We start from the raw sequence: 17573 nt of genomic DNA on the forward strand, positions 1-17573 counted from the left end.
ACAGCGGGAGACATGTTGAGATCCGGCTTAACTAGGGCATGGGATGACAAAGGTTAAGAGTGCCTACATGCGAGGGACCAATGTCTGTAATCTACTGGCACCGTAAAGAATGCCTTTCCAGGTCAATATTCCCCGCCTGGGGTTATCTGTTACGTAAATTACAGCGATGTAGTAAAAATAATGCCAGCACTACTATCACTGACTACACATATATACAGAACACAAATGCAGTAAGATAATGCGTAGAAATATATACACAATAATTTACATTAGGCCTATATCTGCGAAACAGTATCAGTATGGTACGACAGATCGACATTAACAACTGGCTGTATGGACTTACTTTTTTCATCTGCGTTACGTCGCACCGACACAGATAAGTCTTACGGCGACGATGTAATAGAAAAGGGCTAAGAGTCGAAAGGAAGCCACCGTGGCCTTAACTAAGGTACAGCCCCAGCATTTACTCGGTGTGAAAATTGGAGACCACGGAAAACCATCTTCAGAGCTGCCGAGAGTGGGATCTGGAGCCACTATCTCCCGAATCAAGCTACGTGACCCAAACCGCGCAGCCACTCCCTCTATCTCGAGACTTATAACTCGCTCACTGAACTGATCGCATACAAAATACACAGTAGTTTACGAATGTCCCGCCGTCGTGGTGTCAGTATAATAGAAACAATAAACATACTATCAACATAGGACCCTACTTAACTTCTCCCAAACAGTAAACCACGATTGATCCGCCTCAGCAAGTAGTCTCAACAACACAACTCCGTAACTTTCCTTCAAATACTAACTGAAAATCTCTCAACACTCTTCATATATAGGCCCTATACTGGCTATGATTCTAGATACTTATACTTTCTTACACATAGTATTACTACAAGATAGCTGGAAGAGTGTGCAATAACATCGAGAAATCCTTGGTAAGTTCCTGTTCAAGAATTGTCTTGAAACAAGTTTGTCAGTTTATCACTACGGCACATAACCTAAGGATATCTAGAGACAGCGTGAATATATGCAACATGTCCGTAGTTCATGAAGATTCTAGAGCTCACTGCATTAACACACATGCAACTGGGGCTTTCCTGAGCAACTTGGAGAAGGCGGACGGTTATTTATAAATGATAGGCATGATGTGTCCGTAACCAGAAGTTTTCTTGAGTCAATATACAGTACATATAACCAGAGGTTTCATGAATGATTTACAAGTGACAAACGTAACCAAACCTATAATAAGTTACATGAAAAATTGTTTTCAGTTATACACATAACCTCTCTTGCGTCACTGTTACAATCTTCAGCAATTGAAGGAACGTACCCTGTGTGTCATATTAAAGCAAGCAAGCTGTTGACATCGTGATCGCAGCGACAGAACCTTCAGTTTAACGTGGAATCCATACCGCAAGAACGTGACTTTTCACTTTGAAACCCTCAAATACATTGATCGTGATTCGAATCGTTGCCGCCTTATTCACACAGGAATGGTTCGAGAAGCCCTCGCGTTCTCGCATAAACTTATGCTTGGAAGTACAGGTACGTTCTGCCTGTCGGAGAAACACCGCGGGGCCACTAGCTGAGTCTGCCAGCCGTATCATCCGACTTTCGTTCATTAACACTTGATCTGTTCCGACCCCGAAGGAATGAGGTTTGCGAGGTCTGACCCTGTTTTGTACTCCCTATCTTTTGCCGTTAGAAGGGATTGGGTTTCTTCCTTTCCTTATCCAGCGTGTGGCTTTTATCGCCGGGATTTCGGCCCGTCTGGTGGACGCCCATAGCCATCTTGAGGTACTAAAATCGCCGTGCCGCGTAGCTCTGAACTCTGACGTGGTAGCAAAATTATGGAGTTTGTTATTGACTTTTCCCTGGCTTTCAGATGAGCAAATCCATTAACAACGTCGCCAGAATCCACATAGTTTATCATTTCGTATTTTCTCATCATAAAATAAATTTTAATTTGGAGAAGCGGATATTACAGACCCTATCACCCATTTCGAAATCTGAAGTACTCAACCAGTTGAGGTCGACAAGGAGAAAAACAAGAGATTTATGAAACGTCTTTCTCTTTTCCCTTTATGCCCTCGCAGGCGTCGGGTGATTTATGAAACTACAGCACAATTCTTTTGGTGAATTCGATGATGATGATGATGCTTGTATTTAAAGGGTCCTAACATTTAAGGTCATCGGCCCCTATTAGTGAGTTCGAATCTCACCATCAGTGGCCCTGAAGATGGTTTCCGTGGCTCCCCATTTTCACACCACGCATATGCTGGGGCTGTACCTTAAAGCCACGGTCACTACCATTTCAGCCGTATCAGTTTCCCATCCTTGCGTCGTCGAAAGCCTTCGATGTGTTAGTGCCACGTTAAACCACTAAGAAGAATTTTGTTGGACAGGTACAGTCCTCTTAACTGGACCGTGAATCGATATTGTAGCAGCGTCTCACTCCACGTTCGTGTTAGGACGTCAGGGTTGATAACAGCTGGCGCACGCGATCCATGTTGTGACCTAGGTTAGTCTACAGAAATGGACCTCTCAGGAGCAGCATCAGGCCTATACCGTTTTATAAGCTGACTATGTGGAGTTTCAAAATTATACGAAGCTATAAGCCAGTGTACAAATGGCGAGCCATGATATTTAGGTGAAAATAATGTAATTATAGATAAAATAATCAAAGTTGAAAAGAGTGTTAAGGGGTAAAGCAATCACATCATCATCTGAAGAAGACATAACGTCCAACTAACTAACTGTTGGCTTTCAGAGACGCCGAGGTGCTGGAATGTTGAATAAAGAGAAATAGCGCTGATTCGAAAACATACGAAATAAGCGCCCTTATAAGCTACCAGCCAACGGCCGTAGCCGTGTTGAAACACCGGATCTCGTGAGATCTCCGAAGTTAAGCAACATTGGGCGTGGTCAGGAGTTGGATGGGTTGCCACGCGCTGTTGGTGGGATAAGGGAATGGAGGAGCGGAAATGAACTGGCCACCCTACCGCACGTAAACTCCGGCTCAGGAACACCTCTGCGGAGGTTCGGACCTGCCTTCGGGCAGAATAACCCTTACCTTATAAGCTACCAGCTCTTGCCTTCTAAGAAAGAGATCGTGCAGCTGCTCCACATTCCCGACCTGTTTCATGTCGTGTTAACCACCATACCACACACAGTATAATTTATTTTTGTGCCTTGGTATGGCAGTGATATTACTAGAGGTATAAAAATATCACACTGCTATCAAAAGAAAGAGCATGGTTTTTACGCCTTTTTTCACTTTTCTGTACATCTAGTCGTATGGTGGTGATTATTGTTTTAAGAGGAAGTACAACTAGGCAAACATCCTCTATATAACACTAATCAGAGAGAAAAAATAAAAGGGGTCCGTCACTTCGAAAAATGAAGGTATCGGCCAAAAGAAGACAAGGGCCACGAAGGGCACGAAAATGAAAGACTCCCTAGCCCTCGCAAACCTAATAGCGTCGGGGTCGGAAAAGAACAAGAGTTGACCAAGGGAGGTTGGATAGGACAGATGAAAGTAAGGAGCCTGGCACAAGTAAGTGGAAGCAATGCCAGGACTCTGCTGAGGGCCCCGTAGTCGCCAACCCACGCTCCAAAGTTCAGAGCCCCTGAGGCCCCTCTTAGTCGCCTCTTACGACAGGCAGGGTGTACCGTGGGTGTTATTCTACCGCCCCCACCCACAGGGGGACATCTAGTCGCAATTGCACCTCTTTAAGGCCATTTCTGTTAGTGCGAATTAATACTTTAAGCCCATATTCCGGCGATAAACTGTATTTTCAACGAAATACGAGCGATTTCGAAGAATGCGTAATATTTTGTCGTATAATACAACAATGCTTTTCCTGGCAGGACCTAGTGTTTACAGTGCACTATGTCTTCTGGTATAGGCTAGAAAATTTTTGTTACTTTCATAGATCTGTCTCTGTCTTATCCTTGGCTTTGACAATATGAAAGTGACTGAGGTATGAGCGATGCTAGTAATGCCAATCCTTATGTAGCCAGTCCCTGCTATGAATGGTGTGAAAATGTTGCCCATAGGGTCGGTTGGTGTATGCTTTTCAGTGGGCTTGGCAGACTGATATGTAATAGCAACTCTGGCTCGGTGAGGAAACCAACGGGAAACTACCTCACTCCTCATTTCCCTAGTACGCCTCTTCAGTGATGCCTAGGCCATCTATGACAGCTGATGGCAGAGCTGTTGAGGATCCCACCAGCGGAATCGCTGACGGACTGAACATACATACATAATACAACAGTAGTTTCGCCGGCCCGGTGAGTGTTTCAAAACATGGAAATTTTAGGGAATTTTAAAATTACTTCCCGACGGTATCCAATACCTCCTGACCTCGCTACGAGTGACGCTATTTTGTAAATAAAGATTTGCATATATTTTGCTATTGTTAAGTAATATACTCGTATAGTCTTATCACTTTGAACAAACATAATTTTGAATAATAATGTTGTTGCTTTTACATCCCACTTACTACTTTTACTGTTTCTGGAGACGTTGAGATGCCGAAATATTGGCCTATAGGACTTCTTGTATTTACCGCTAAACTGACTAACACGAAGCTGCCGATTTTGAACAACCGGACTGAGCCGGGATCGAACCTGTTCACTCTACCGCCTGAGTTATTTAAAATTTGTATAACACATCTTTTGTTACTAAGCACATGATGCAATCTACCCTGTATTATTTTGGAAACATTTCCGACAGGGTGAAAAAAATACTTGCGTACTTAAGCTGTTTTGCTTCTAAACCTCAATTTTGAACTTCCCAGCTCATCCCTTTTAAGGAGTTTTCGAAATATTTTTGGAGGGTAGCAAGTTTCTTCGGATCGGCCGAGTTGGTCGTGCGGTTAGGGGCGCCCGGCTGTGAGCTTGTATCGTCGCCATGAGACCTATCTGCGTCGGTGCGACGTAAAGCTACTAGCAAAAAAAGTTTCTTCGGTGTCTAGAAGTGTCTATACTCATCTACTTCCATTTACTACAGTATAGATTACCGCCGTAATATCTCGTAAAGTTCCCAACAACTTTTTGGAATTTGGTGATAAATGTTATTTACAGTTTCAGAAAACTTCTAAGCGCACGATGATATTGAACCCTTGACTTACCATTCCATCGTTGGTCGGCCACGGCTGCTACAGTAGAGCAATATTGAACTCTTAAATCTTGGGGTCGTTGCGGGAAGATTTCGGTCACGATCTTAACCAAACGATGGGGTTCAGAAGAGAGCCTAACTACTTGAAATGAGGAGCAAATATGTGCTTACTAACTTTTATTGAATCATTAATTGCACAAAAAAATATTTATATAAGTCCTTGGCAAAAAATTAATTATTAAATGTTTCAAACGCAGTCACATTGCATAGCGTTATTTTTCTTTTACAATATCGAAGAATTTTCTTCGGGGAAAGTAGAAACCTCATAAATTAGTGGACAGCGAAACTGAAAAAGTGAATGAAAACCTGAAACTCGGGCACCTATTGATCCAAACGATAACCGAGAATTAATCCACACGATCCGTGGAAAATCTGACCTTCAACAAGTAGAACGCCTGATTTACTCTTAATTAAGGTTATCCACCAGTCGAATACCCTTTCGGATACGGAACACCCGCCGAATGGACCCTTAATCGAACCAAATTGACTATCAGTTGCTTTGGATAGATTGCAAAATATTATTGGAGAGCATGGTGTTTACTACCAGTAACAGCGGTATTCACAATTGAAACAAAAATTCCACCATGGATTGTCATTTAATGACACCCTAAGTTATACTACAATCCCGATGCTAAACGTGCATCACCCCAAACAACTGTTCAGAAGGAACCAACAGCCACACGATCCGAGAGGACCTTACGTTACGTCGTTCTGAAGGAACAAAACTGCGAAATGCAGGAAAAACTTATTCACGCATTTAGTAGAAATGCCAAACACGGAACTTAAATAAAAAGAGGTAAATCACTTGAGAAAATATTATTGTCAAACCGACTTTCAGGTTATAACTGGTTACGTTACGCTTAATAAAATTACAAGTCCACATGGTAAAATAAAACATTATAGAATTCTTTCCTATTTAACAATGACTACCATCACAGATCCATCTACTTATTGTTTGTCCCAACACACTACCTACAAAGTTATCAATTGACCAAACTCAAATATGTATAAAAATGAAAGAAGGACAAAAATTGAAAATAATATATATTACCGGCTGACGAATCGAACTCGCATTCGTAACTCAAGTCTCACACTAATACGCTGAGTGTCAGCACACTCACTTCAAAGCAAAAACGGAAGTCAGAACGACAGAACAATTAAGTCCGTAAAATAAAAAAATACTGAAGTTCATTGAACTCAAACACGCATGGAGAACTGCAGTAAATATTCAATCACCGCTAGCTCAGTACCCAATATTGGACAACCCTCATGTTCAAGCTATTAGTGATTCCATAATCTTAAGTAAACACCTTCCAGCTGTTGAGGGCTGCACGCAAGGTTGGCCTCATTATTACTGAGCTAACAATCTTCACATTGCATACACTACTGTAGACACTACCGTCGCTCAAGTCACTTCGCAAAAACATTTAATCTAAGACTTGAGTATGTACAGCTGACATCCCAGACCTATCGTCGGGCCAACCTAATGTCTACACACCCTAACACTAACCTCTATGTACACATACCTTCCTAACCCTGTCGTTGAGCGTGAACTAGGACGTCTCATCTTCAGTATACTCCTAAGATAACATGTGACGTCCTAAATCTATTGTCGAGCGGAAATTGGATCGAATACGCTTCCTCTAGCATATCAGGCGAAATCGTAACTTCAAACACACTCTTAGATATTTCGGCTGTAAACCTGGTCGAAACTAATAACACGCAACGAAACATCTTGCCACAGAATGAACGCAAGTCGGGAAATGCAACTAAGTCCCTGTCTTGTTAGTAAACTTGAAATTGAAAATAAATAACTCGTGGTGAGCAATCCACAACTTAAACACTATCTCAGCATGTGCAATGAAGTTTGGATAAATGATATTGACTTCCAACACACGTCTAACACTACTTGAATATCCCAAAACAATAATCATCACCACCGCAAAAATTCACACTGTAATTTTAGGGTGAAGCCCTCAAATCGCCTACCGTCATTTTTCCAAATATTCATATCGATGACTATCCAGTGAAACGCAATTCAATAAATTTACACAGCCAAACATATCGCTTTAATAACGTCCAATATCTCATCCCACAATGTTTCCGATTTAATGATAAATTACCGCCTTGTAATTTATGAACTTTACTGATTGGAAACTCGTCATTACAGTCAAACAACACCAACCGTGTATTCAGAATGCTCTTCTATCCTTGAGATCATATTACTCTAATATTCATTATAGTGACTTTACGTAACTAGTCACTTGATCTTTACTACCAAGATTTACAATCTTCACTAGAAATCGTTTTTCACTTGGGATCTTACTTTGAAATTTTTTTACTGTACCTCACATAATAATCATCTCGAACCAACCTTCTCCAGGTCTCAGTTTTCGGATTGTTAGCGGAATATACTACAGCCTGCCACATAAATCTCACATTTATTATACAGCCTGTCTCAAAAATTCTTCTCCATCAGCAAATATAGCCTGTCTCAAAAATTCATTCTCATCGCCGTATCATGGTGGTATTATATGAAATATAGAGGCTTCCTCTTCCTTCAACATCTCTACAACTCTTATCTCCACATATATAAATTCTTCGCCCTCAATCCATTTTATTATATTTCAAGACTTTTCAAACCTCAATCCTCTCGTGACAAACAACTTTTATAAAAATATATTTTCATTTTATTGTTACTACAACTTTCGGACCTCAAGAATACAACAACACACCGTGATTTTCCATATCCCCGGCCTACACGACGTCACAAAATTTTACTTCCCATGAACAAAACATAACTTTATCAGATTTCACTGGAATTTTCTAGACACCCGCAAACCTTGTAGAACATACCAGTTAAATCCACTTTTAACATAGAAAAATTTTATCCCGCGGTAAACATTATTATTATTATTATTATTATTATTATTATTATTATTATTATTATTATTATTATTATTATTATTATTATTATTATTATTATTATTATTATTTCGAAAAAAAATTCTGATTTCAAACGATATTCGAAATTAAGACATTCGCCACGACTACGTTATCGTTATCACCTTCCTAAATTTTCTCAATTCGGACAATATCTCAAAGAATATTAACACAATATTTAAACTTCGCATTTTATAGTATCTTGATGTGAATTTTACAACACTGAAGAGTTTCACACGATGACCAGAAATATAATACCTTCGCCTGATCATTACTAAATATCAACCCGACATACCCGATGAAATTTGGTTGGGATAAAAATAATCTAACTACAACATTGATACAAAATATTCACAGACCTGAAATAGTAGCCACCATCCTGGATTCTGGCTGCATCTAGCTAGCAGACCTCGCGTCTAACCTTCCATGGCTACATTTACCATCATCTTCTCATACATATAACTTTGCAGCGCACTTTCAAAACGTTTAACAGGCGACGAGCACTCTGCCCAAATGACCACGTCCACTGCATTCGCAAGGCCTCTGCTTCCTCTCACCCTACTAAAAGTCCATGTGTTCCAACAGATAAGAAACCAGACCCTGCAGCTAAGTTCCAGACTCCTCTTTAACAAACACACACTGAATACCGAGAGATATTCAATTACTTTTCACCCAATATCTAAACCTTCGAAGTTCCCATTAGCAGCAGCTCAGAAAATTTCTATCATTTTCCACTTGAACAGTATATTTGAACCACAGACACGGACATGTAATAAGTTACGGTACTGGGAGAACAAATCTCCACACTTTTCTGCTGACGAGTGACGCGGGCTTCGCTGCTCCAGCAACCAGACAGAGAATGTGTAATATACGGAGGGAGATTTCTTTTATACTCTATGGGGTGACGCTACTCATACCATCAAGCTTGATTGCACAATCTGCTAATTCCGCATCCAATAGACCAATTTTCCTGAAATTTGTTCCATAACTTCGGACAGACTTACGATTTATTACGGTGTTAATTTCATATTTTCCTATACTCGCAATAGGCGAAATAAATTATTTCTGCCCGGGCGTTTCGCGGGTTATCTTCATCTATCCGCCTTGGCACGTGTCGCTAGTTCGGGAGCCGGGCGCAAATTCTTCTCTAGGCTTAAATGCATTTATTTTTTGTCTGGGTGTTCTGTCTTCCCATAGGGTTTAATAATAATTTAGATTCTTTATTTCTGGATTTACTATGTCACCAAAATCTCTCGTTACGAAGGATTCCTTGAATTTGAAAAATTGTTTAATATTCGAAGTCCACCGAAGTGTTCCGGCGTTTCACGAGCTCGCAACTTGCTTGACACGGGGAGCTCGTTCCCACGAGACAGTCAGACTCACGAAATGCAAACATGGCTGCTCTCAAGAAAGTAGTTTGTAGCTGAAATAAATATTGGGAAATAAAAAAAATTCTCATCGTAGAATTATGGGTTCAATATGGCATCGCTTTGAAAAAAGGGAAAGTTTCTGACTGGTTGAAAAAAGTACTTACTTGCACACTTATGCTGTTTTGCTTTTGACCTACTATTATCATCTCCCTCTGCGAATGTCGGGTATTTTCTATTTTACTTTTTCTCGACTTATTGGGGATAACAGGTTTTCGGATCCAAGTGTTAAGTTTCTGTGGTGCCTATAGTTCACCAAGCGAGTTGGCTACGTGGTTTGGCTTATGTAGCTCAAAGTTTGAATTCAAGAGATACCGTGAATATGGTTTTCCATTTTCACACCAGGGAAATATTGGGGCAGTACCTTAATTAAGGCCACGGTCGGTTCCCTCTCTGTCTAATCCCTCGTCGCCAGAAGACCTGTCTGTGTCGGTGCGACGTAAACCAAATAGAAAAAAAAAAGAAATATATCGATTTTTCCTTTTGTGAAAATGAAATTATCATGTCTCCCGGTCATGGCCACACACCAACGGCTGCTAATTTCAGATGGCAACCAGCCATAAGACATAGCCTACACGGTTGCTATGATTACACTTCCGTCACACATTTTGTCGCGTCACGCGACACAAATTATTGGAAGATCCCTAGGTATAAGATATTTTTATGTCAACATAACATCACTAATTCATGTACATTGCTACACTTCGACTTCCTTTATTAGTATAAATTAATATTTCTAAGATAGGAGTTTCACTATGAAATGAGGCCTCAGTACATTCAACTCATGTTCCAAATCATAGTTTATGTCTCCTTATTGTTAATACTGACAATTATGCCCTACCGTGCACTCGTTTGCTTTGCGTTTATCTATCTCTTTACATAAAATAAGAGTTTTTGTCTGTACATTGCTAAGAATTTGAAAATAATGGTATTTCTGTATCGGTCATCTCCACAGTAACAAGGAAATGCACTTTTTACTTTTTCGTAATTTATGTCTGTCTGTCTATCTATCTGTCAGTCTGTCTGTATGTATGTACTCGCACCACTAGAAAAAAGCTAAAGAGAATTTAATGAAAATCAGTATGCAAAGTCGGGGAATACGTCGCTACGATTTACGCTATAAACATTTTTTCACGCTGAGTGAAATAGTAGTTTAGGGGAAGGCCTAAAATTTAATTCTCAAATATTTATATTATTAGTGGTCGTATCGATAAATACTACATAACCGAAGTTATAAAGAATTAAATGTCCGACCATTTATGTCTTGGGGCCTATACATTTTTACCGTACCGGCTATGATAACACAAGATATTCATGAATTTGTATTTTTGTTGCTAAATCCATATCGACGCCGAGCCACGAGAAAATTCGTTAACATAATTTAATGAAAATCGGTATGTAACGTCGGGGAACAAGAAACTACAATTTAAGCTATAAACAATTTTATTCACCCTGGATGAAATTGTAGTTTAGGGGAAGGTGCCTAAAATATAATTTTTAAATACCTATGTTTTTGGTCCTATCGAAAAGTACTATATAATAAAAGTTACAGAGAATACAATTTCCGATCATTTATGTTTTATTCAGTTTTACCGTACCGTCTATGATGAGTCGTATTTCAGAGTCAGAAGAAAACTAAATGTGAAGGCCTACAATATCGAAAGCGCACAACATTGATTAACAATAACATTACATTGACCATTGTTTGTTGTGATGTTATTTGTCTCTTATGCTGCCTCACAACTCCGATGGATGGGATTACTGCTGCGTATCGAGTATAATAGCCTGACTGAATATTGGCGCCAAATAGCCGGGGAGTTGAAAACTTTCTTCTTCAGCATGCTATTCCTCTGGTTCATACATTTTCTGATACAGCTGGTACGTAACACAACGGTTCTTCGTAGTACTCCAGTTATTCGATCCCTACTCTGATGCGCTGTTTTGAATGAGCAGTGTGCATACTTAAGGCAGAGGCTCACTTAGTAGTAGTAGTAGTAGTAGTAGTAATAGTAGTAGTAGTAGTAGTATGGCTTGGTCCAGAGCAACAATTTAGGCCTATTCCAAATTATAGCACCACAATTCACTAATTAACTCAAAATTCAACCCTGAAAAAGCCGTTTCTTAAGGAAAGCTTCTTCCTCTTCACTTTTATTAAATTCTACATTCATTTTATTCCAAATTATCAGAGAAGAGGGGGCTTTTCCTCTGGCTTGGAGGAAAAATTTGCCTCCAAGTCCGATAGATTTTTCCGCCGCCAGTGTAGTGAATTGATATTTTCCGACTCACCGGGTACTCCTAGGAAACATATTAATAAAAGGGCATAGTTTTTGCCCTGGGAGTCTCCAATATTCGACCCTCTCTCCGCGGAAAAAGACGAAGAGTGTTCACGAATCACGGCTGTCTGCGGCTTGGTCATTCCAGTTCTGGAACTTTGGACTGTTAGATCGGCAGTGTAGTCCTGTTCGTTAAACGTGAGAAAATGTGTGGTTTTTGTTGTTTGAGTCATCAGTCCATAGACTGGTTTGATGCAGACCTCCATGCCAACCTATCCTGTGCTAACCTTTTCATTTCTACGTAACTATTGCATCCTACGTCTTCTCTAATCTGCTTGTCATATTCATACCTTGGTCTACTCTTACCGTTCTTACCAACTACACTTCCTTCAAAAACCAACTGAACAAGTCCTGGGTGTCTTAAGATGTGTCCTATCATTCTATCTCTTCTTCTCGTTAAATTTAGCCAAATCAATCTCCTCTCACCAATTCGATTCAGTATCTCTTCATTCGTGATTCGATCTATCCATCTCACCTTCAGCATTCTTCTGTAACACCACATTTCAAAAGCTTCTATTCTCTTTCTTTCTGAACTAGTTATCGCCCATGTTTCACTTCCATACAATGCCACGCTCCACACGAAAGTCTTCAAAAACATCTTTCTAATTCCGATATCAATGTTTGAAGTGAGCAAATTTCTTTTCTTAAGAAAGCTCTTCCTGGCTTGTGCTAGTCTGCATTTTATGTCCTCCTTACTTCTGCCATCGTTAGTTATTTTACTACCCAAGTAACAATATTCATCTACTTCCTTTAAGACTCCATTTCCTAATTTAATATATTCTGCATCACCTGCCTTCGTTCGACTGCACTCCATTACTTTTGTTTTGGACTTATTTATTTTCATCTTGTACTCCTTACCCAAGACTTCATCCATACCACTCAGCAACTTCTCGAGATCTTCTGCAGTCTCAGATAAAATAACAATATCGTCGGCAAATCTCAAGGTTTTGATTTCCTCTCCTTGGACTGTGATTCCCTTTCCAAATTTCTCTTTAATTTCCTTTACTGCCTGTTCTATGTAAACATTGAAAAGGAGAGGGGACAAACTGCAGCTTTGCCTCACTCCTTTGTGGATTGCTGCTTCTTTTTCAAAGCCCTCGATTCTTATCACTGCAGACTGATTTTTATACAGATTGTAGATAATTCTTCGGTCTCGGTATCTGATCCCTATCATCTTCAGAATCATAAATAGCTTGGTCCAATCAACATTATCGAATGCCTTTTCTAGATCTACGAATGCCATGTACGTGGGATTGTCCTTCTTGATTCGATCCTCTAAGATCAGACGTAAAGTCAGGATTGCTTCACGTGTTCCTACATTTCTTCTGAAGCCAAATTGATCTTCTCCCAACTCTGCTTCAACTTGTTTTTCCATTCTTCTGTAAATAATACGTGTTAAAATTTTGCAGGCATGAGATACTAAACTAATGGTGCGGTAATTTTCACACCTGTCAGCACCGGCTTTCCTGGAAATAGGTATAAGAACATTCTTCCGAAAATCGGATGGGACTTCTCCTGTCTCATACATCTTACACAATAAATGGAATAACCTTGCCATGCTGGTTTCTCCTAAGGCAATCAGTAATTCAGAGGGAATGTCATCAATTCCAGGTGCCTTGTTCCTATTTAGGTCACTCACAGCTCTGTCAAACTCTGACCTCAAAATTGGGTCTCCCATTTCATCAGCATCAACAGCCTCTTCATGTTCCAGAACCAAATTATCTACATCGTTACCTTGATACAACTGTTGGATATGCTCCTGCCATCTTTCTGCTTTGTCTTCTTTCCCTAGAAGTGGCTTTCCATCGGAGCTTTTAATATTCATACACCTAGATTTCCTTTCTCCAAAGGTTTCCTTGATTTTCCTGTATGCAGCATCTACCTTTCCCAGGACCATACAGCCTTCGACATCCTTGCACTTCTCCTTCAGCCATTCTTCCTTAGCTACCTTGCACTTTCTATCCACTTGATTCTTTAATCGCCTGTATTCTTCCTTCTTCATTTCTAGCATTCTTGTATTTTCGTCGTTCATCAATCAGGTCTAGTATCTCCTGAGTTATCCACTGATTCTTAGTTGATCTTTTCTTCCTTCCTAACATTTCTTCAGCAGCCCTACTGACTTCATTTTTCATGACTCTCCACTCTTCCTCCTTAGTATTTCCTTCAGCCTTTTCATTTAGTCCTTTTGCAACATGTTCCTTGAAACAATCCCTCACACTCTTTTCTTTCAACTTGTCTAGATCCCATCTTTTTGCATTCTTTCCTTTCTTCAATTTCTTCAACTTCAGATGGCATTTCATGACCAACAAGTTGTGGTCAGAGTCCACATCTGCTCCTGGGAAAGTTTTGCAATCCAACACCTGGTTTCTGAATCTCTGCCTAATCATAATGAAGTCTATTTGGTACCTTCCAGTGTCTCCAGGTCTCGTCCGCGTATACAGCCGTCGTTTGTGGTGTTTGAACCAAGTATTGGCAAGGACTAAATGTGTGGTAATGAAATGAAATGTCGTATGGCTTTTAGTGCCGGGATATCCCAGGACGGGTTTGGCTCGCCTGGTGCAGGCCTTTCTATTTGGCGCCTGTAGGCGACCTGCGCGTCGTGATGAGGATGAAATGATGATGAAGACAACACATACACCCAGTCCCCGGGCTTTTGGAATTAACCAATTAAGGTTAAAATCCCCGACCCGGCCGGGAATCGAATCCGGGACCCTTTGAACCGAAGGCCAGTACGCTGAACGTTCAGCCAACGAGTCGGACAAATGTGTGGTGTTTCATTTGATGAGTATTTCATACGAAAGCATTGATTTTAATGGCGCCATTCCGACTGACGTCATTGTGATGTATCTTCATTTCAGTTGGGAAAACCATTGAGACAGTCTTTCTGAGGATGTAAAAAGGCAGGTGGAGAGTGAGTGTCTACCATTATAATGAAAACTCCCCAACCTGATTGTGACCGATGGTATGCAAGCGGGTCTACCATTACAGTGAAAATTCCCTAACTCAGTCTTCATATGAGAAAAGATGGTAGGTGACTTCCCCGTCGCGTTTCTAGGGTAACGTTAAGAGCTATGCAATTTAATACAATCTTTTTCACAACGTGTACACTAGAATTCCGTATACAATGTAGTATTCCGTAGCGAAGCGCGGGTATATCAGCTATATTAATATAAATGAAACTACAAGAATGCGATATCCTTGGTTCGCGGAATACTACTTAACAATGTTCGCACCTTTTTAAATACGGAATTGTAATAGTGGCTTGTTGGGGGCAATAGTCCATTGTTTAAACATATTTAAGTGAAATTAATTTATTAAGACTTTATCTTCAATAAAGTGAGCAAAGCAGCCAAAGTGGTTGAGTCGTGACTATTCTAGATTCTAGATTTTCCGGATAAAGGATTTCTGAAATACAGATCGGCGTAAGCTATAGTTGGTTTGTGGTAACTTTCAACACGTGTGTGCATGAAATTCCTAAGATTGGTAAACCATCCCGCGTTTAGCTGGTCTTGCTATCACAGGTAACGTACTGTAAACGCAAGCTGAAAACTCCAAAGGAACTGATTGGCTGACTCGAACCTGCCATATGATTCTTCCTCTCGTTCGTCCGTCTCAAGTCGTTTAAATTAAAGTTAGAAGAAGCTTTAGCTCACAACCCAATTCTTGAGTTTAAAACATTTTGAACTGGTGTTGAAACTTGGGGTTTTCATAGCCGTGGAGCTCCGTTCAGTCTTTATTGCACAATTGTATATTTATTTAATGAAACATGACACGTAGAGGAACAATTTTATTTTTACCGAGGTCCCGGAATTATGAGCTGAAGAATGAATCACTTCCCGACATCCTACATCGTACTGAACTCTCGAAATTATGTATAAGGATTATCGATAGAGGGGCACTGAAACTTACGTTACAAAATTTTAACATCATACAGTTACATCACTCATATTCCACTTGACGAATACCAAAACTAAAGAGTGATGCATTTGTAACGGCCTCGTCTATAATTATCCGATGTCCATATGTGGGAGATCATCCCATGTAGGAATCAACTCCAAACTGCGCTGTGTACAGAACGCCTCACTCCCTAAATCCAACTCCGCATTGTAATCACTTATTACAAGAATATCATTACGTCTTCCCTTACGTAATAATTAGAGGAATTAATCTCCTTTTACGAGAAAGCATCACACAACACGAACAGCAATATTAGGATAATAATAATAATAATAATAATAATAATAATAATAATAATAATAATAATAATAATAATAATAATGTTTTGTTGAAGACTCACCCCTCTGTATGGCCAGTTGGAGCCCTTATTTGCATGAAGACCTTCAGTCATCCCTCCATTGTCTGACAGAAACACGATGATGGAGTTATTCAACATGGCCGATTCTTTAAGTGAGGTGATGATGTCCCCAACTGAGTCATCCAGCGTCTTCACCATTTCTGTGAAATATTGTGGCTAACATGTATTCACCAGTCAAGACAATGGACACGTGATCATCCAACTCACACATCCTTACCTAATAAATGGACCATAGAACGACGTCCCAGCCAAGAGTCCTGGAGTATGAACATAATGCGGGGTGGTGTTATGCTTCCGTCGAACAACAGAAAAATTTATTTTTAGATTATTGGTTCATCTGGAAGCTAAAGGTGTAAACTTTATATAGTTTATTGTTAGAACTTCTTTCTCAACATGGTTTTGCGGGAAATGAATTTTGTCCAAACGCAAATCTCTCAATCAATAAATTAAAGTTTTACCTCAAGTGAATAACCGCCATCTCTGAGTCCTTACGCATCAAAATTGCAGGTATTTGTGAAAGAGGTCTGTTTACGAATGTGATCAATGTAACACACGATGTAGAATTTGACAGAATATAATCCTGTACTTAAATGAGCAATAAAATTTGCGAAGAAGTGCCGTATTCTACACTGCACTGATTACAAAACTAGTCAAATCGAATCACAAAATGACATTTATGACATTTTTTTTGGTTAATCAAGTGATGCAAAACAAAACCTAAAGGAACTGCAATAAAGCGTCAAATCACTAATCGCCATTATCTCAGAATACGACAGTTTAATTATTTAAAATAACACTAATGTTGTTTCATTAACAAGAAATTTCATGTTTCATCTTCATTTTGGTATACAATATTTTACATTTGAGAGGGAAGATGAATACAAAGGATTTAGTGTCTGTGTAAATATCTCGGATTCTGTTTTTAGCGCTTGGCCAGGTGATGCATGACACCATCCTAAAGGTTATGGGAAATCATGTGACGCCCGGCTATATCAGCTACCCACCAAGCGTTTCTGTGAAGCAGTATTGTTTGAAATATTCGGCCGAGTGTGTCTCAGTGCGAAATGTGTCCCTTCTGGTTTCCTTTGTTTGCCATTGAATTGCATCACCGCAAATAACAACTTGGTCATGCGACATAATTTTTGTCTGCTTTAATTGCCATTATGAGTGAGAAAATGATCAATGTAATACACGATGTGGGATTTGACAGAATATAATCCTTTACTTAAATCTATACAAATAAAGTTGTAGGGGGTCCGCTGTCTGTAATTTCGTTTGTATTGCCAATTTTTCAGATATTTGTCCGTTTTGGGTCAACTAAAGACAGAATCGGTGGTTTTTACTTTTCGTGTCTGTCTGTCTGTCTGTCTATTTGTCTG

The 17573-nt window shown here is 39.8% G+C and overlaps 1 protein-coding gene across 2 annotated transcripts in view; it reads right to left on the reverse strand.

Annotated features, from left to right (window-relative positions):
- The window catches only part of LOC136882193 (arylsulfatase B), a 286880-nt gene that overhangs the window by 88348 nt on the left and 180959 nt on the right, over window positions 1-17573 (reverse strand). For both annotated transcript variants that reach the window (XM_068225672.1, XM_067154756.2), the window contains exon 6: window positions 16177-16334. In XM_068225672.1, the coding sequence (XP_068081773.1) occupies window positions 16177-16334 (158 nt within the window). The remainder of the gene's footprint in view (window positions 1-16176; window positions 16335-17573) is intronic.

This window comes from Anabrus simplex, chromosome 1 (genome assembly GCF_040414725.1).
Source record: "Anabrus simplex isolate iqAnaSimp1 chromosome 1, ASM4041472v1, whole genome shotgun sequence".
Taxonomy (NCBI): domain Eukaryota; kingdom Metazoa; phylum Arthropoda; class Insecta; order Orthoptera; family Tettigoniidae; genus Anabrus; species Anabrus simplex.